The 21,103-nt window shown below is 38.9% G+C and overlaps 1 protein-coding gene across 2 annotated transcripts in view; it reads right to left on the bottom strand.

Moving 5' to 3' along the window:
- Positions 1-1,969: 1,969 nt before the first annotated feature.
- Positions 1,970-21,103, bottom strand: part of CDK19 (cyclin dependent kinase 19) — a 123,456-nt gene continuing 104,322 nt past the window's right edge. For both annotated transcript variants that reach the window (XM_033055019.2, XM_033055021.1), the window contains 7 exons: positions 19,385-19,528; positions 19,052-19,121; positions 17,799-17,871; positions 14,126-14,223; positions 12,549-12,627; positions 8,699-8,965; positions 1,970-6,196 (listed from right to left, as the gene is read on the bottom strand). In XM_033055019.2, the coding sequence (XP_032910910.1) occupies positions 6,065-6,196; positions 8,699-8,965; positions 12,549-12,627; positions 14,126-14,223; positions 17,799-17,871; positions 19,052-19,121; positions 19,385-19,528 (863 nt within the window). In that variant the 3' untranslated portion in view covers positions 1,970-6,064. The remainder of the gene's footprint in view (positions 6,197-8,698; positions 8,966-12,548; positions 12,628-14,125; positions 14,224-17,798; positions 17,872-19,051; positions 19,122-19,384; positions 19,529-21,103) is intronic.

Below are 21,103 nucleotides of genomic sequence, written 5' to 3'. Positions count from 1 at the left end.
TAATAAATATTTCTTGCAAATGATTAAAATCATTGTAGTAATGATGCAATAATAATTTTCTAAATTACTATAAAGCCACCAAAATAAGCCAAAGCTTCTGGCTTTATCTGTGACCGTAAACAAGGACATGAAGCTTCCTGGAAAGTACAAAAGCAGAATGTACCTATCAAAAAAACATTACAGGCACACCATCATTAACTTTTGCTGGCTATTGGAACAATGCTTGCTCAGGTTCTGTGATCAGCCAGATGAAATTGGTATTTGGCACTAACATGATGCTTCATGTGTTGAAATAGCACATGGAAAGTGACAACACTACCTCTGTGTATTGTCCAGCAGTAAAACACCAGTAAATCACCATGACACTACTGTTTTATTCATATTCCAGAGTGCTGCAAGCCCCAGTCATGAAGCTACTGTATCAGAACAAAATGGCTGTTCTTGTCACACAGAGCTTGCACAGGGAGGTGATGGATGGATGCAGACAGACTAGAAGGCTAAATGAACACTGGAAGAGTTTTCACTAACACAATAGATATGACTCTTTGCACACCAGTAGTGTAAAATACTAAACTTCTGTTTAGCCAAGGGGTTTAAACGGGGGATTGCAGAAGACACCTAGGAGGGAATTTTTCAGAAATTTATGCAACAATAGGCAATTGGAAACAGAGTCTAAAAATGCTTATTTAGAAGTCTAAAAATGAAAGGCACAGAGGCTGACCTGGTGGGACAATCAGACCAAGAGATAACTTACGTAATGTCTTGATTTCAGTAAGAGGGATGGAGTAACAGCAGGCTTTGGCAGTCACGAGCAAGTGAAGAGAGAAGCTTTACAACTAATGCAACAGAGATGGCAGAGCCAGGGCAATAACACAAAGCAAGAAGCAACAAGTCAAAGCAAAAGACTAATAAACAACCCACTCTGCAACTTTCTCAGTGGCTGTGAAATCCAAGTTGTTTAGCTGTCAAGGACAAAAAAGGGACACCATAATTCAGATCAGTATGATCAGGCTGGATTAGACTGTAAATTGTATGACCAGGTAGAAAAAAACCAGAGAGAGATGTGTTGTAAAAGAATGGAGATTGAGACAGAGCTGGCATGGGAGGTTTTAGAAATATCCAAGTCAAAGCTGTTTACTAAGCACAATTGTATCAACAAAAGGACAACAGAAGCAGAAACCATGAGTGTTACAGAATGGGGAATATTCAGTTGCATTGAGTCTGAAGCAACAGCTCTGTCTTGAGCTGTCAGAGCTGTAGACTAAGCTTTTTGTCAAAAGGCTACTCCTAGTCCCACCCTTGTGTAAAAGGCACATTGAAAAACAAAGACTCTTTCTTAAGGCAATGGGCAGTGCAAGTCAATCCCAACCGTTCTTACCTGTGCAACTGTTATGGAGAAGACAAGTGGGATTTTTGGAAGAAGTCATCCATCCATCCATCCATCCATCGTTAGATGGAACAGAAACACACAGACTAGCAAAGCACACAACATCCCACCTTGAAAACCCACCAATATGCTCTAGCTCATACTTTTCATGATGCCACCTGAAATACTTTAAATGCTCCAAGGTCCATCAGGAGGAGAAAGCAGGACGATATTTATTTCCAGAACAGAGTAAACAAACTTTCTTTTTCAGGAGATGCATCTACAGGATTGTCATGCAAGCAATAATGAATCTCAACATGTGCCATTGGTGCAGCACACCAGCACACTTAGAAGCAGAGAGCAAAACCTCCATTGATCCTGCTTTCCATAAGGCTTCATTCTGTTTTGATAGACACAGCCATGAATATCCTCATGGGCATTTTAAAAGCTGTCATTTCAACTCTGAGGTTTTGCAAGCTTTGTTTTGTGTGGTGTATGATATCATAAACATCCTGAATATAATTACAGCTGCAATTTTGTGGGCTGTATTTTCTCTACTGCTAGCCCAAAGTTGATGTTTATAAAAACTTTGCTGCACACTTATTTGATTTGAACTTTTTATTATTATTATTACAAATGTATATTATTTTATTAAAAAAATTCACACTGAAGCAAAGTCAATTCCATTTCATTACAACCAAGAATATAAAATAAATGCAATGAACTCATAGCTTAGTTTTAACAGTCATTTCAAGAGTGACATCAGGACAACTTAAAAGCAGTAAACTCTCAACTCTAGAATGAGAAACAAGTATTTTGCTTTGTGGTTTTGGTAGCCCATTGGCACGGGCACTGCTGAATGCGGCCACCACAGATCTAGAGCGGCAAAGTTTTGTGGCAGCACCAGGCGCGTACACAGTCATTTCTAATGGAAACTACAAAAATGAAAGATGCGTGCATGAATTTATTAGAAGAAAAAATAACTGAGTAGAGACAGGCACACTTCCACAAATAGTAAACATGGGAATATACAACTAGAACAATTTGAAAAGTTACTACCTTACATATATAAAAAGTTCTTTAAATTGCTGTTAAAAAGGACATGTTCTGTCCAGATTTTGTGTAATACTTTTTAGTGTCTACACAAGACAAATTTTTAAAAAAATTAAATAGCATTAATTTACTACTAAATATTTAGGAGATAACAGTGCATTAAGGACTTTTTTTCATATCGTAATACACATCGCTCCTGTCTGGCGACATTTTTCAAAGATTATGTATGGCCTTATGTACAATACATTTATTTAATCCTAAAACAATTCTTTGCTTAATGGTGTTAAAGTACCATTCCTGAAGATTATGAAGGGGAACTAAGCTTATTATGTTTATATAAAATATCATACATATTTGAACACTTCTAGCTTCCCGTCACCCCTCCCGCTACGAATGCGCTTCCCTCCCCCTCCCCAGATACAGTGTCACAGATACAGTGCAGGAGTCGCAGCTTTCCCTATATTTTTCCTTCACTGTGCAGTTTGTGCTACATAAACTTCACCAACACGGATCAGGCTGCTCATCCCATTAATTCCCCACGTTTGTTTCCTCTGAGCCATGATGTGAAAAGCTGTACTCAGCAGCCCGCTCCCCCAAGGATGGAGAAGACAGCTCTGTGCCTCTCGGTGCAGGTGTGAAACACTTTGCTGAGGGTCTACAGGTTATGGGCAGAGACAGAGCTGAGCAACAAAGAAACTGCATAGGCAAAAAAAACCCATAAAAATGACATGGTCCTGGTTTCCCACGACAAACTGCACAATTCACTTCTGAAAGTGGAGAGTTTTTACCTCAAGGGATAAATCCTAGGCAGCAAGGCTTCTTGCACTATGACTGCCACCCACCCTGGCAGCATGCACCAAGCTCCCAAGAAAAGGCAGATTATTTCACCCCCAGAAAGAAACTAACAGAGTGTGCAGAACCTACATTTTGCAGCCAGCCCTGTTACTTTTATTCGCTCTCCTCCTGGTCGTGAATTTGAAGGAACAGAGGAAGTCAGCTTGGCATCACCTGTGCACACAAAAGCTAGAGAGAGGAGTAGCATGTGGTCATCTATCAACCCAACCAAGACAAGAAATGCAACTGCAGCTTAGAGAGGTTGTGGCAGTCACTCTAGAAGCTGGAAGCTCACTCAATTAAAGCACCTCACATTGCTGTGAAATTTCACACCCTACATACAGATTAATCTACACCGTGATTCTGCCTTACTGGCACAAGAGCCCACCTTAATTAACCAATGGTTCCCTGCCACCTCCTGATCTTGCATGAATTTTGATGATCAGCTGCAGGTCACAGCAGGGAAAAAAATGTCAGATAACTGTAGTAGAAAAGACAAAATAATTTTGAGAGAACAGAAGGATGAAAAGAACAGGAGGGGACAAAAATCACTCTGCAATAAGTTAATTTCCAGAAATGTGACATTAAAATTGCAGAAGTTTAAAAGAAGTGTTACTTAATGGCATTGGTCAAATATCCATTTGATCAAAAGTACCTCTTCCTAACATCAGTAAGGGGGAAGACAGTAAAAATGTCACCCCAGAGACACTGAAATAAAGGAACAATTAAAACCTGTTCTTTCAAACAGAGTAGTACAGTATGTATAAAATGTAACATTTCAAGGGTTATACATTAAAAGTATCCTTTGGAAGATTATTCTTCCCCAGAAATAATTCTTTTCCTTTCAATTGCTTCCTTCAGTTTTTTCCCACCTTCTTATCCATTTGATGACAAAAGCAGGTTTTAGCTGCTTTTCCAGAGCAGCTGGGCATTGTGAAAAACACATGATAGCAAGTATGGCCAAAGCAAAACAACTGCTCACAAAACCTGGAAAACAGCATGAGCTTGAGGAGGAAGGGGGCACTAAAGATGACACAGAGATCAAATCCAGTAGAACATGTATGTGACCAGCTGTGACAAAAAGCATTCTCCTCAAAGCACACACATATACTCATCTTGCTACATCTGATCACAACTTCAGTGTGAACATGTATGGGTACACCTTTTTTTTCGTGTAGGCACAGGACAGAAGAGAACACTCTGAAGTATAAAAACCTGTTACCACTGGCCATTTACACCTGAAGTCCCCTCACTTGGCCTCTTCTCTGGACACCAGTTGTAGAAGCTCTGACATTACATTGCCAGTAGCTTTCTAAATGCATTCCTCTAGTTTTTCTGCCACAGAAGGCAGCCTTAATTCTGAACGCTGAAGCAAAAATGAAGCTGTCCCAAATTACATGTTGTGTCTCTCTGAATAACTGTGGCTCCAGAAGTTGGACAATAATCCTCTGATTATGCTTCTGAACTCTTGCTTAATTACTGGGGATTTTCTGCCAGCTACCCATCCACTTACAGTCCCTTAGGCACAATCAAAACATGTTTGCTCTAGGGAAAAAGAAACATTTCAGTGCAATCAAGCGCATCTGGTGTAACTAATCTGGTTAATCACAGCAATGTGAGGGACACAGAATATGCATTATAAACAAGAAAAAAGAACATTTTTCAACATGCTTTTCAAACTGCACAATCATTTCTCTTAATTATAAATTCTAATATAAAATGATTAAATGCATTTGCTTTTGCAAGTCTTAGTATTTATGTCACCTTTAAACTGACTCAGGAATGTGAAAGAAAGCTAAATTTAGAGAACTCTCACACACATCAATAAGCTATGTAGCAGAAATTCAGAAAAAGCCCATCATCCACATTCCTACCGATACTCGAGGGCAGTAAATACATTTTCCTGACTATTTTGGTGTCCAGCCTGGGAAGACATTCCATTCTGAAAGCATCTCCTGTTTATGTGACTGTCCTGGTTTCATTTAAAGTAATGCTTAATTTAAAACTAGTCAGAGCACGATCACTGTGATTTCAAGAATTCAATGTGAATGAGTTAAGAAATATCAGCAATCTTCTGTTTGGCATTCAGTCCAGTAGCATGAAGCATATCTGTCACTGCAGAGACTTGGGTGGGTTTTTTTCTTTTTTCATTTTTCTTTTTTCATTTTATTAATTTTAAATTTTTTTTATTTTTAATACTTTGCCTGAAAACTAGACTAATAAAAACAGAATAGTAAAATACTCTGGAACAGTAAAATTTTGCTGTTCTTGACATCCATGAGCAAAACAGTAATATCCTGTGAAAATAACATAGTGCTTTAAAAAGGTGCAATATACCTGTATAGCTAAACTGGTTTGCCTAGTATAAAACTAACTATATACAAGCTTGAAAGCCTGGGAGTTCAAGATTTTAAAACTTTAAAATCCCATCAAAGAGATTGAAAAGACAGATTTATGGCAATCACTACAGCATAAGGAAGGTGCACCAGGAATCCTTCAAAATTCCAAAGGTTAAAGAAGTTAAGTGCTGGGTTCAGATCAGAAGGGTTCATTAGAGTAACCACAATGGAGCACATGCAAGGGCAGGGAAGAAGGAAAACTTCACAAGAATCTCCTTTATGGCAATAAAGGGAAGGGGATGGAGCAGGGATGGGGGAAGTCTTCAGTGAGTGAAGTTTTCCTTTTATCATCATGAATTTTAACTCTGCATCACAGTTTGTATTTTTGGTCTTCTCATCGTTATGAACTTCATATTGCTGGAGTCTTCTGGCTTCTAGTCCATTCCTTTCTGAGTGCAGCCTGTCCAGCCCCTCAGTACCTGTGAGACTGATGAGATTGGTGATACTGAGAGCTCTGCTGAGACGATGTGGAATAGCCCATTGTACTCTGGGACTGAGAAGATCCCTGAATGTTGCTTTGGTAACTCAGGCGCGAGCTGGAGTGCTGCAGGAAGAAAAGAGAGGGATCAAAGGAACGATCATAACAAGTTCAGCCTGTTAGTACCACACAGTTCAGAAAATTTTTAACCTCTCTGGTGCTCATTAAAACATGACTGTTGAAGAAGCTGACTAAACAGTGCTACTATTTAGGGTACTATAAAACGAGTCATAATTCTGCTCTGCAATCAGCTTTAACACAGCACACAAAATACACAAGAACCCTTGGAGACACCTGAAAGTACAGCAGGTACACATCCATTTCCTGAAGAAAAAATACAAAAGAGACAAGAGAGCAAACTCTGTTTCAAAATTCACCTGTTTCTTAGACTTACATCTATCGTTATTGTAAATGCTATTAATGTAAATGCTATTAATGCTAAGGCGACAAACACCCTTCTCAAGATAGGCAATACTAAATGTTACAGAGAAACATTTTATTCTTTTCTGAGAAAAAGACAACCATGACTCAAGAGATACTCCGTTTATCTAAATGAAAAATTGCCCACTAGAATTAAATAATAAAATTTTAAGCAAGTCTTTCCATCTGCTCCCTTAACTACTGCAAACAAGGGCAACTGTTTAAAGATGGGTGTGTATGTATATAAGCTAACATTAATTTTCCTGAATTTTTTTTTTCCCCCTCCACAGTTTGGGACAGTCAGCTCAGTGGACTCCAACCTCACCAAGGTAAATTCATGGACCTTGCAACCTCTAGCCTGCAAAATGCCCAAGGTCACATAAGGAAGGTTCAGTAAAATTCAACCCAGTTTGCACTGTCATTTGTGGAAGCAACATATATTGAGGCTTGTGAATGACCAAAAAAACTTCAACAGAGACTTCAGACCACAAGCTAAATGAAATTCAAAGCAAAGGAAATCTTTTATCTACTTCTAAATAAAATAAAATGGAGTAAAATTAATGCCTTAAGACTACAAGAATGCATTAACTTGCCCATGCTTATTTTTGTTCCACATAGGAAAATTTGTTTTTAACCAAGTCAGACTTGGACAAATTGCAGACATGCCTTTCTGGAACAGAAGATAGTCAGCTAGAAGTTAAAGGCAGATAGCCAAACACTAGTGTAAAAATGGATAATCAGACCATACAATTTAGTGAATGACGTAAAGGAAACATACAGATCATGATTTTGATGCCTGCACCGTTAAAGTTTAAAAGGAAAGCATCATAGAGGGCACAAAAGAAAAAAAAAGAATATTTAGACTGCTAGCAACTTGCAAGGGGGAAGTTTGCCAACAATTGAGAGAACTGGATAAGAATTCTATGATGGATATCATCAAATGCAGCACACCAGTCCTCAAAGTATAGACCAAACCAGACCAGCCATAAATACTGTGCAGTCAGACAGATGCACTGATCTCAAGCCTGTCTGGAACTTTTCAAAAAAGAAACCTAGTTGTCTTTCCCCTCAAACTGCCCACAATGCCTTCATGAACATTTGTAACTGAAAGAGTCAAACAAAAATGGGAGAAATATGTCTGGCACTGAGTAATCAATTGTCTGTGGAGAAGGTCTGGAGGGCTAAGTCAAGACAGCTCTAGAGCTGGTGCCTTATAAACCTAATTATTTTAACTTTAAAGCAGCCCAAAAAGACCCTTCTCCAAGGTGGGATCCTCTTGGAGGTTAGGAGCAGACAGAATCCTTAGGATAATTTAAAATGCACTCTAAATAGCTACCTTTTAAAAATTCTTCTTTCAACTAATTACTACTCCAGCAAGTATAAATTCAGAAGTGCTGAAGATCTCGGTAATTTCAATGCTCTCTGTATTTAATGCCAGTCACTTTTAAGGTAGAAAATATAATTCTAGTAAGCAAAGACAAGTGTGCAAATTCAAAAATTATTCCGTGATAGTGCTTCTCCTTATGAATGCTACTGTACCGGAAAACACGAAATCTCTTCTACTTTGGTCATGTTAAAAACGCTGCATCTCTTTCTGCTCTTCTCTGGCATGAATCAAACAGATGAACCAAATTATATGCTTACATGCATTTTTTTTCTTTAACATTAGAAGTAGACTTAGAAAGATATCAGAGTAAATTACACAACCACTCCATACATATGACAATAGGAGGAATTAAATGGGAGAGCCTGGTTTTAGCTTTGCTTCTTTTCAGGATTGTCTCACATCTGCTCCTCACATGGGATTTAATGTTGCCAAGACTGAGTATCCCAAACTTGATGCAGTGTTGCATTTACGTCCACTGGCTTCAGCAAGGTTACTCTAAAATATAGTTAGGCAAATCAAGCATTTTAAGTTAAGTGCTTTCCTGGAGCAGACTAGTCCTCAACACTTTACAGGGTGCAGTAGATACAACTCAAACTGGTATTCTATTAAAAATTGCTAATCACAGAACAAAACCTCAGCATGCCTCGGGTTACATCAAAAATTCATTAAAACGCGATCTGTTCTTGCGGTTGGGAAGGGGGGAAATGACATTTCGTCCCTTGGCCCTACAGCACGAGAAGCGGCGAAATTTCCAGAGGTACCTGATAATCTGAAGGCATGACAGGCCCGCCTGAGTTAGCGCCTGAAGGCCCTATGCGTGGTTTCTTGTTGGGAGGCACCTGGTTGAGGCTGGAGTCCTGGCTGTGCTGCAGCCCCGCGGCCGCGGCCCCCGCGGCCTGCCCGGCGCCCGCCGCCGTCCCGTTGGTCTGGCTGCTGCTCTGCTGCTGCGGCTGCGGCTGCTGCGGCGCGGCCTGCGCCTGCTGCTGTGGGGCTGCCTGCTGCGGGTGCTGGTTCTGCTGCTGCTGGTTCTGCGGGAGGAAAACACAACACCGTCACTTGTGCTGGGCCGGGCTGCTGAGCTCCGCGCGGCTGCCAACCCCGCTGTCACCCAGGGGAAAACACAGCAGCGCCGAGCGCTGGGAGGAGTTCGCCCTCGGGACAGACCTGCACACCTCGTGGGGTGTCCCACTTGGGGTCGTTTTCCTTTTTTAATGCTGGACTTAAACTGGAAAGACAACCTAGTGCCTCTTACAGCTACCCAGGTGCTCGGAAAGGATAAAAGGAACCCTTTATAAAGCAGTAATCACCCAATGAAGTAAATCAAAGCACCCAAAACGTATGGTGTCCAAAAATCTTGTTGAAATAGCAGAAAAGTGAAAACAGACTAGAGATGTTGAAGACAAAAGAGGAGGAAACTGCTGAAAGAAGAATCTGGCAAAGGAAGGAGACGACTAGCAAAGGAAGAGAAGCCAGATAATTAAGAGGACACTCTTTCCTAGCAGGAAAATAAGCAGAGAAAAGTGACACAGAAGGGAAAGAAAAGGTTAAGAAGAACACAAGAACAAAAGAGATTGAGAACTCTTCTGTCTTCAGAGGGCTATAGACTAAAAGGAGTATTTGACAAAGTGGAGGGAAGGTCAGAAAATTAAGAGTGCAACTCTGTTGGTTACACATTCATCTGCTTTCAAACACCAGCAATGGCTCCTCCAGCCCAGCACTAAATCACGTAAGAGAACTGCAAAGAAATGCAGTTGCACGCCAAATGTGAGATATTTCACTTGCTCATTATGGAAAAAACCTTGAACTGACATAGATTGAATTAAAAGGCCTTACTATTCTTCCCATAGTATACTGTAAGGAACATTCCAGGATAGGGTTTTTCCCTAGACTATCTGCTTATAAAATGACCAAAGCTTTAGTATGGCAGCCTTTTAATTAAAACCTTACTTCACTAGTTTCTCAGAAATTACAACAATCATTTGCCACTAGGAGAAAATTCTTGATGCCCTCCTTCACCAAGAGGCTTTTAGTTACTTCGGGTAAATTACATAAAAGATCTGCATCTACGCCATTCATCACAATGGTCTCCCAAGATACATTCCAACAAAATTTGCAGTGATGCATTCATTTAAGACTACAAAGAAGACTTGCATCTTCAAGAACTTAAGAGATGGCTTGCATTTCACATTTAGCAAAAGCCATAATGTATCCTCCTGCATGTAGTCCTCAAATCTCAGCTCAGATTCTATTTCCTGGAAGATTTAAACTTCAATAATCTAAAAAGTTAATCAAACTAGCTTGTAAAAAAAACTATTAAGAAGTAATTTATTCTTCATAGTGGTTTGAACTTCACTTACATAAAAAACCACCAACAACTAAGGTACTATTTGTATTAGAATTCTGAAATTTGTGTTTTCATATGAAGAGTCCTGGATGCAAGTACAGTAGTTACAATTGTGGAGCTGAAAAACCAAAACATAAATTTTTTTTATGTGTAAACAACAACTGAAGAGACTCTCACAATCAAAGACAAGAGCTTATTGTAGGTCCCAGGTTTTATGGTTCAGATTTTAGCACAAAATTTAGTTGACTAGCCTGAGTTTGCTCTTGTGTGGAACTACTACTGCTGCTGCCTGGCTGGAGACTGACACCTGCTCTGTCAATCTCCAGCTGGGGCATGGCTGTACCACCTTACTGCACAAAAATGGCTTTCGCCAGCAAAAACCTTGTCCTGGTCAGTCTGGCTCATGGCAGCTCCTAAATGACTATGCTCATGAAAGGTCTACACTTAAGAACCCATTGCCATGTCACCTCTCAGGCACAAATTACCAGAATGAAATTTCAGTCCTACCTAGAAACAAACCTAGCAGAAACTTGCCTTACAGAATTTAAATGAGAAAAAAAATTCACTTTGTTTTACAAACCCTTATTTCAGTCTTGCTAACTAACAATTAACCATTTTGAAGAATGGATGCTTATGCTAAATGTTATTTAATTCAGATGCAAGTTCCAAATAAACAAGAGACAACTTCTCCAGGTTTCCAAATCATTATACAGATATTTATGGTTTAAAAACAAACCAGTCTAAAAAAAAAAACCAAAAAACTTTCATTTACAATAACATCATAAAGCAACAAAACATGGCAGAGATTCAACTTTCCCAATAGCCTTTACCTTCACATTTTCTACACTGTGGGAACACATTTAATGAGTAATGTGTGACTTGTACTACCTACATGGTTTAGGAAAAAGTTTAATTTGGAGTATGCATAAATACCTGACTGTCCACAACAATCTTGAAGACCATTTATATAGTGGCTGTTTTAAATACAAATATGCCATTGTCACCATCCCTGCAACATTCCCAAGGAAAAGACAGCTATTTACTTTCAAGTACTCTGACTTAAATGCAAAAAAGCCAGAGTAATTTTCCTTCAAAAGGTTTCTTCTTGCTTTTTGAAGCTGTGAGAGTAACTCACAAAGCAAGACTACTAACTAAATTACAATCAAATCAGTGTCATGAATTTAATTGTATTTTTGCTTGGGGTCTGTTTGCTCCTTTGGAAAAAACTATCTGGACACAAAAATCATGGATACTACCACTTGTTCTCAGTAAAGAAGAATCTGCAATATCAGTTCTGAAAACAAAATTTGCTCTCTAAAATACAGGTTTAAACTCAACTAGTTTGTTATGCTACGCAGAAAATTGAAAACAGAAGATTCACATAGTCAAATGGTTTCTCTGAAAGACAACAGCCCTTCATACATAATCCCCAGATAACTACAGTTCAAGACTGTTCTCTTCATGTTTTGTTAGCTATACATCACTGTTGGTGTCTCACTGTACCCTGGTCAGTGAAAATAACACGTTGTTTCCTACACTGTAGCACCATTGTCTGGCCTTCACACAGCACTATGGGACAATTGCTGTGGTCACACAGCACAGCTGAGCTATATGCACCAAGCACATCAGATTCTGTTGCAAACACACCAGAACTTATTATGCACACAAACAAGTTCTTGCTCATGTCTATGGGGCTATGGAAAAGAGAATATTCAGAGCAGATTGTTGCTACCAGAACAGTTCAGATTCCTTATTACTCCTTTGTCTGAGGGCCCTTAAAACATGATCAGGAAACTGTGTGCAGATGGATGAAATGTTCTGATGTAGTGCCAGAAGCAGGCTGCCACTATTTATTTGAGACCCCAACAGCCATCTACATTCAAATGGCTGGATGGATGCCAGTCATACAATGAAAATGCCATTCTTTTCATGTGCTCACAATGTATTTTCATCATGCGATGCTGGAGGAGGTAGCAAGGTCGTCTTAGAACGACAGCAGCTGAGAGCAGGCTACAGCTGACAGAACAGCCCATCCAGCTCATTCCCCACAGGTCAGAGCAAACCGTGCTGGTGATACCACCTGAGACACCCTGAGGCATCTGATACTCTTCAGCTGTCTGAGAAGCAGTTTTAAGAGAGCTCTGCCTCGGAAACACATTTTTGGTTAACTCTTCATGTTTCATTAGTTTTTATTTGGCACCATGATGCTTTCTTATTGCATAATTGAAAGCAAAAAAAACCCCAATCAAACAAGGAGTTTATTATACCTTATCCCCTTTCTCTTCGGGTTCATCTTCATTGAGGAATTCTCTTTTTGGATACGGAATCTGACAGCCAGCAAACACACTGAAACACAGCAAAAAGTAAACACTCCACAAATACATACACACAGCATACATTTACTTAACACTATGTTAAAAACAAGTGCATATAACACAACTTCATTCCTTGTATTCAACAAATCCTGTTTTCACAAGTGAGTGGCAGTGTGAGCACCCAAGATAGGTGCTGATTATAATGTCAGATCTCTTTGCTGTTGGCACAAGGCTGTCATTTAGAAATCACGGCATGGTTGAACATGTGCAAATGCCAGAACGACCACTTGTTGATCCAGATGGTAAAATGAACAAACACAGTGTCAGAGGTTCCATAACATCCAGTTGGAACATGTATGGCTCACTGAATAAAGGGACTGATCCAAAGAGTATTAATGTCTTATAAGCCTGCTTTGGCTTACAGCAGGCTTCAATACGTTTGCCAATCACAACTGCAGAGTTACTTTCACTAAGCTTCTCAGGTCTCGTTTAGGGAAAAAGATCACTTTTAAATTCAGCTGGCCAGTGGAATTGGAAACATTCCTTAATGTTTATGGCAGAGGCCTTATCATAATGTTATCCTGTAATCCATGGGGAGCTACAGTTCTCCACAAGATAGCATCAGAAAAACACTAAGCAGAAAATTACTGGTAGATCTTGACCAGTATCAATTTCTTAGATTTCTGTGCCAACATTAAGAATACAATCAACATGACATGGTTTTTAAAAGAATGTAAACAGTTCCTAATATTGTTGCTATGTAAAATTTGATTTTTTCAAACAGAAAAAGAAATGTAAAAAACCCAACTAGTCTCAACTAGACTCCTTTTGCATTCCAGCGACTATTCCCTCCTTTTGCTGTTTACTAGTTGAGGAAACAGCAAAAGCAAAGGTAGAAGTGTACCTGCATCAAGTTCATACAGATCATAATGCTATGCACCACCATGCTTCCGAAAACTGGGAAGAGAAACTGACAACATCTGCCAGCTGGAACTGAATATGTAGTTTGAACTTTTCATGACAACAAAATATACAGACATATAAATTCTATACTCTCAAGCTTTCAGAACAAGGGATTTGGGACTTTAGGCAGCCATTTATTTCTTCACTTCTCTCATACTGTTACCCTGTGAAAAAGGGCATGGGAGGTCAGAACTGTCCCACCCCTAGGGAGAGGCACAATCAACCAGGCAGTGGAGAACAGGGCTCTGTGAGGCTGTGTAAAGCAAAACAGAAGAGTGCAGAGATTGATTCTCTAAATGCTGCAGTAATAATGTCGCTCTGGCTTTGGTACCACGTTCAGAATTACAACACTACTGTGGTACTGGGTTATTTTTCATGATCACACAGTTCTAGCACTAGTAGATACAGATACTTCTGTACCAGTAGTTTCTACTGGGCATGGCTGAGCTGCTAGTTCTTGTGGACATGGGTAGGTATCTGAATTTTTCAGGTGTCATGTCATATCAGGGACTAGCATATAGTAGAAAGAAGTCACCCCAGAAGTGCACAGAAGAGGGAATACATACTCTGATGTAGGCAGAGGATCCTCTTGAAAGTAGGGGTCCTGCAAAGCCTGCTCTGAGGTAATTCTTTTCGTAGGGTCCATAGTAAGAAGCTTCTGAAGCTGCAAAGCATAACATTAAAAATAGCAAAAAGCTTATCAAACTATCATTTTTCAAACTATGACTTGTATGTCTTGGATTGTGGATTGCTAAATTATTTCTGGCTTGTCCAGACAAGCCTAAGTTAGCATTGCTTGTTCAGTGAAGTTCCCAAGAACTACCATGTACATCCATCAACTGTGGTTGTGAAGTACTTCTCATGCAATAAACAATTCAGTGTATCAGGCAGTATTAATTGCTCAGGCTGAACCACTGCACAAAAGCAATGCTAAATTCAGCTATTACAGGTTCATAAAACATAATTTCTAAATAATAGCTTTTGTTGTAGTACATGTATAGTTTTTATACTGTTCTGCACTGCTGACATAAAGGAAGAAAGTGTCAGAATGGACTGAACATGACCAGGACTCTCCATTTTGCTTTAGGGACAGACACAATAAATCTTCATTTCTTGCTCTGGCAACATTCAAGAATCAGAGCATTCTATTACTCAAGCAGCTCCCAAACCCACTCTAATTGGTACCAAAATGAGAAGGAGCAGACCCTTCCTAGTAACCCTTCTTCATTGCTTGGAGGAAAGTAAGCACAAATTTATTAGCTAAGATGCTTTTGACTGCAGCAGGCTATAGAAGAAGATTACAGTATATTAGTAGTATAAAATAGGAATTATAGACATTATCACACATTCAAAATAGTTATTTATTTATCACATTCTGATCAACTTACAGTAGGAAATTTGGGTTCTCAAATTACATTCTACAGTATCCTACTCTCACAATACTCTCATAATTCAAGCCAGTAGTGAAAATAAATTTCCTTCTGTAAAGGACATTTCAGCTCAAACTCTCTTTCAGGTCTCCAAGAAAAACTGCCTGGATATTCAACAAAAGGATGTGATTTTGGCATGGGTATTTGGGGCTTTTTGTTCCAAAAAATTTAAAACTGACAATCCTATAGTCTATATATATGCCACAGTAAACAGCCTCAGTAAAAGCACTCACCCTCCTCAAGAAAGGAAATACAAGAAATCATCTTTGTCAATAATTGTAGTTAACCCTGCTTGATAGATAAGGTCTCAAAACTCTCTGTATTTTTGCCATTTCCTTCCCAACTCTTCTTATTCCCATATTTCGTGGGCCATGGACCTCAACAGGCTCACAGCAAAACAGAGCCATGTGGGCTGTCTCTCCTCCCATCAGTTTATTTGCAACTAGGTCCTAAATGGATTTCTGCTGCTTGCCTAGAGATACACCTCGAGATATTCCTGCATTGTGTACACCCTACATTTTCTGTACATCTCCACAGACTGAACTTCTAATGTTGGCTCTCTACATAGTGGCCACACATAATACAATACAGACAGCAGTTTGGTACTCAGTATTTTTACTTCAAATCACCTTTCCCCACATGAAAACTTTTTGTCAGCTAGAGCAGCTTCCTGCACTATTACAGGTTATGCAAATTTCCCACTTCCTCCACAGTGACTTGCAGGGACAAAAAATGCATATTCTGTACAAGGCCACTCCTGATCTTTGGTACCAGATGTCACTGTTGACAGAAGAGCAAAGGGCATCAGCCTCTGTCCCCTGGATGCCTTCTCTTAGCATTCCTGCTTCACTCCTGAGGATACTATCAGCTAACCCATTCCAAGTAATATCACACACAATATCCCTCCCAGCAAGATAACCAGCCTATCCGTGATGCTACTGTGAACCAACTTCTTTGAGAAATTCTGATTATCTCTAGCTTCTGGGAAAATAAATTTTTAAAATGCCTGGAGACAATTTGTTTTCAGGGCAGCAGCTGCTAAGACAACACAGGAAACCAATGAGACTAGATTTCATCAAAATCTCATACTTCCTAGCAGGTCTCAAGCTCTCAGACTCCACTGGCCTGACATGACAGCTATGAACACTATGCTTGCAACTTTTCCAGGACAGCAAGAACAGATGCCTCTTCCCGAATGGAAAACATTCTGCCCTTCATCTAGACATTATCATTCAATGTCAATCAGCAGAATGGCATAATATCATTCTCTTTGTCAAGAGTCACTTGCAATCCTGCACTGATCTACTTGATGCCATCTGTTCCCCACGTACCACACTTCCTGTACTCATTAGCACAGTCTCAATCAATGCCTGCTACAAAGCAGATGTCTTCAGAGGTCACCCTGCAAGATGGAGGTCATCTCATAAAAATAACTACCTTGGATATGAACAAGGATTTTCAGGGAGTCTGTTTCACAATACATGTACCTCCAGTGTACAGCAAAGAGATATTAGGATGGTAGTCCATACTTCTGGGCATTCCTATTCAGAGCTTTGGGATACTATTTGAGATCAGCCTCTGTCTCTGTGGCTGATCATTAAACCACTCTTATGCACTCCTTGAACTCTAAGAAAAATCTAACAAACTACCTTCCTTACAGAACTAAGTCTTCCTCACGATGTTCAGGAAAAATGGTAAAGTATGGTAGTTTTGTTGCTCTTCAGAGTTCTGGTTAATATTTCCCCTTGGAAAAGCAGACTACCCACCCAAGATGACTCTCAACTCAGTGTTCAGCCTTAGAAAATTAGCAATATAACTGCCAGCAAGTAGGTTTTCTGGTGGATTCCACTTCTTGTAGGAAAACATGGAAATTCGTGTGCTAACACTAATGATGTCTCTAACAACTGTCATCTTTTCAGTTAGATTTACCCTCCAGGTGATTCCAGTGTGCACCCAGTAAGTTGAGTTTAAGAAATTGTAACTAATTTTTCTTCAAGTCTCACTCTTCTTAGGAAACTCTTCCCTTCCACCCAACTTGGGACCAACCTATTCTGTTTCCACAGCTATTTGTGTCATCATCCAGCAGCCACTCATGAGTCAAAGAGCAAATCTTTGCCAGGACATAGAGAGATGACTGCTATGCTGAATTTGTAACTGAAAGCAGACCACTGAAAGTCAAGCTGCTCTAAGAGCCTCATTACAGAGCTCCCTGTACACAGCATTAGCAAAATCACTTTGAACTTCATTCCTAAATTTAGACATCACTAAATCATCAGAGACTTCCAGAAATGATGCTGTATTAGAGCAACCCTGTGTTGGCCTACAATGGATGACTCAATTAGGCAACCAGCAAATATATGTTTAGGGATTTTGTTTGGAATCATCCCCAGAAAAGTGGTGGACTATTGTCAAAAGGAAGAAAAAGAAAACCAAATTACTACAGGAAATAAATTTCTCCTTTCCTCTTCCCTTTCTTTGAGCTTTTGGGGGCTCTTTAGTTCTCTGAAGCCACACAGAATCAAAATACATATGATACTCACTCTCTTATTTGTACAGCAGACCTAAAGGTAAGGCTGGGTATACAAGTGTCTTGCAGATCTTAATTAGAGAAGACTCTCAGATCTTCAATACCAGCAGTTGAAGCAATTTGTGTATGAAGAAAACACATTTTAAAAATGGCCAGTTAGTGATAAATAGCTTTCTTTAACACTGGTGTTCATTAGAATGAGATAGAAAAACAGATGCAGGTATTACCCTCAGAAATGCAATTTCATTCCTGCCATCACAGCAATTTTCAAGTTGCACCTACCAAAAGAAAAACCTTGCTGTCAGGCTTGACTTTGTGTTTCTCCATGTATTTTATGAGGCTACTATTGGCATATCTGAAAAATATAGTTAAAGAAAGACATGTCTGAAATAATAGTGCATTAGAAACATGGAACTCTATAAAGTGACCACAGAAACATCTCCCAACCCTCAGTAAATAAATTGTAAAAAGAACTGCTATGGGAAGACACATCAGCTATTTATCTAGCAGTTGCACACATGAAGTGTGCTTTTCACCAATAGGAGTGCTATCAACTATGCAAAGATTATCAAACATGCAATTTTTACAGTGTATGGATAAGCTGTTGATAAGGACAATTACAGAGAGACACAACTTGAAGTTCATAGTCTGTTTTTCTAAAGCAACTGCCACAGAAAGTGTTCAGCAGTGCAGCACAGCTCAACATATAAGCTATTGTTTCCAGCTAGAACTTGGCAGAACAGTCAGATTACCATTCTGTTTCCCCAACCTCCAGAAAATCATACAGTCCTTACACCTCCCAAGCTCAAAATTGACCTAAATACCTATGACCTGTGCGTTGTCTTTAATTTACAGCTCCAGAGGTTATCTATAGCCATTTTCAAAAGAAAGAAGCTTCATGCACAGATAAGCTTAATATCTTGTGTAAAGACAGTGTAATGAATCCATGTCAGAGCTGGAAATAGTATCCAAAACTCCCAAATCCATGTCCTTTACCTTACTTTAAGGAGTCCTTACCAGCTCTGATCTATTATCACCACTTGACTAATTTAGCCAAAGCACGAGGAAACAGTAAAATGGAAAAATCTCAGATCCCAGACAAGTTTTGAATCACAACCTATTGAACATGTTACCATCAATAGAAATTTCTGTCCAATATCTTGCTGCCTCCACATATCCTCCACTTGTCAAAAATACCAATGCTTCCCTATCATTTCTCACACAAAGTGAACAACATTATCTCAAATATGTAATAGAAATGGGTTAAGGAAGCTTATTTGTCTATGCCTGCCATAGATTAAATTACACTTATAATCACCCCTCCTAGAGAAATGAGGAGGCCACTCAGTTGATGTTCTTAACAAGCAGCTGAGGGAAAGAACACCATTCATGTAAACCAGCTAATTCAAACAGGACAGCTACCATGTGTTAGAACCCAAATACTTCAAAATCCCCTCCCCAAAAATTCAGAGCGTAGGAGCTGATTTCTGCCTCCACCACACCCAGTGAACTGTTGCTACATTATCATTACTTACGTTGTTCTTCTAAAGTCTTTCTGAAGGGTTGGATATTCTGGCATCTTCCTTATGTCTTCCCAGTCTTTATCTTTGGTAGTGTGGGAAAAAAGAAAAAGCATTTACAATTCTAAACATGTAGGTAAAGTAATACTCAGGTAGAAATAACTACAGGAGTTGTTTGACTTGCTGTTTATTGGCCAGTGCTATTGTTCTTTAGTTGTCAGCATTTCCAGATCCATCAAACTGACAGTTTCTTTGTACCTATACAAACAACTAGTAATTTCCTTTAGAAAAAAACCCAACAAACAACTCACTAGCATTATGTCTGCTGCTTTAATGAAAATAAATTACCTGCAGGGAATCCCATTACACTGAAAATGCGGTCTAGCTGATCGTGATGAAAAGGATTACTTGTTTTGATGTCCTCCTGGCGACAGTGAAATATAGGTTCTGAAGTCAACAGTTCAGCAAATATGCAGCCGATTGCCCAAATATCTACAAAAGAAGGGGGATAATTAATGAAAATTTACTCTACTCAATTGCTGTTTCTTGTTTCTGCACAATTTTTCAACCTGTATAACCACAGTAAGACAAAATGCTTCAAGTTTTAAAACAATGCATTAATACAATAGGTTAAAAAGGGTAAAATCTGGAGATATGTTTTCTTTAAACCAAAATTAGAGTTTCTTAAACCAATTTGTAAGAGGCAGTCCAGCACTTAATGTATTCACAGTTATGTCAGAAACCTACACAATATCTGCTTACACCATAGCTTCAAGGGCATTCAGTTGACCAAAGGTCACAAAGGTATATTGAAATAATACTTCTACCACATATTTCAGAACAAATCCAAAGAGATAATTGATAATTAAATAAATACTGAGAAGACTAATGGCTTATATTTTTAACTAAATGGTGCAAGCTAGTTAAAATGAGGAAGAAAAGATCCTAATTTTAATTTAACATAGAAGATTGAGTACCAAACTTTGAAAAAATTTGAATCCTACTTGACAACTGACTCCCACAGCAACAATACTTTAACTGTCTCATCTATGTCCCATATACATGAAGAAAACAACAGCATGACATTTGGGAGTTGGACTTGATAATCTTATAGATCTCTTCTACCTTAATGATTCTATATACTGAAAGCAAAAGAAAACATATTTCATAAAATTCTCATTTGTATGCTTTTTTAGATTAAATCTATTGTGAATTAAACCATTAATTTACAAGAGAATAGTTTCCCAGATTACATGTATGCATTCTAGTTACTGCTCATTAGAATCCATCTTAGTGTTCTGTATGACCCAAATGGTTCACTATTCAACTTAAAATGAAAGTGTGAATTTGCCAGTGAGAAGAAGCTTGTTACCAGTCCCCCCAAAAAAACCAAAACAAACAAAAAAACCAAAACAAAACAAAAAACCAAACAAAAACAAACAAACAAACAAAAAAACAAAAACAAAAAAGAGATTTAAGGAATTGCTTCACTGATAAATATGCTACACTAGGATACAACTTTGGAAAAGGTGTTGAGATCAAATTAATAATAAGCATAGTCTGCTGAATACAAGAGTGTGAAGACTTGTGTAGTAATTGAAGTTAAATTAGATGACCCTAGGAAACCTTTATAAATTTTTTCTAATTTAACAGAATAAACACAAAAAGCAATTTAATTTTAATGTTTAGTCTAAGAGATACAAAATTCTTTAACCAGAGTTTAGTTTATTGGATTTAGACTAAAGAAAACACCAAGAAAAGCCTCTTAGTTGTTGCAATTAATCTGAGACTCCAAACCCCACTCACTGTCAGTGGTGATGTTTGGCCCATGCTGCCTATGAGACACAGGGTGTCCTTAAGAAAAAGCACTGTCCTTCTTACATAGGAAATGAAGAAGTGAGCCATCACACTCTATTTGCCAAAACTGGTCAGTTCCATTCCCATCATGTTACAGGTGGGGAATTTGAGGTGTCCCAATATATAATCCTTTCTTCCAACCTCCCTTAAGGAAAATCTGATCACATTTCATTCCGACTTTACAGTTTTGACAGGGTATAACTTGCTCTG

Source organism: Catharus ustulatus, chromosome 3, assembly GCF_009819885.2.
Source record: "Catharus ustulatus isolate bCatUst1 chromosome 3, bCatUst1.pri.v2, whole genome shotgun sequence".
NCBI classification, from domain to species: Eukaryota; Metazoa; Chordata; class Aves; order Passeriformes; family Turdidae; genus Catharus; species Catharus ustulatus.
The sequence above is the reverse complement of the archived record's forward strand: the minus strand, read 5'-3'. Positions and strand labels throughout refer to the sequence as shown.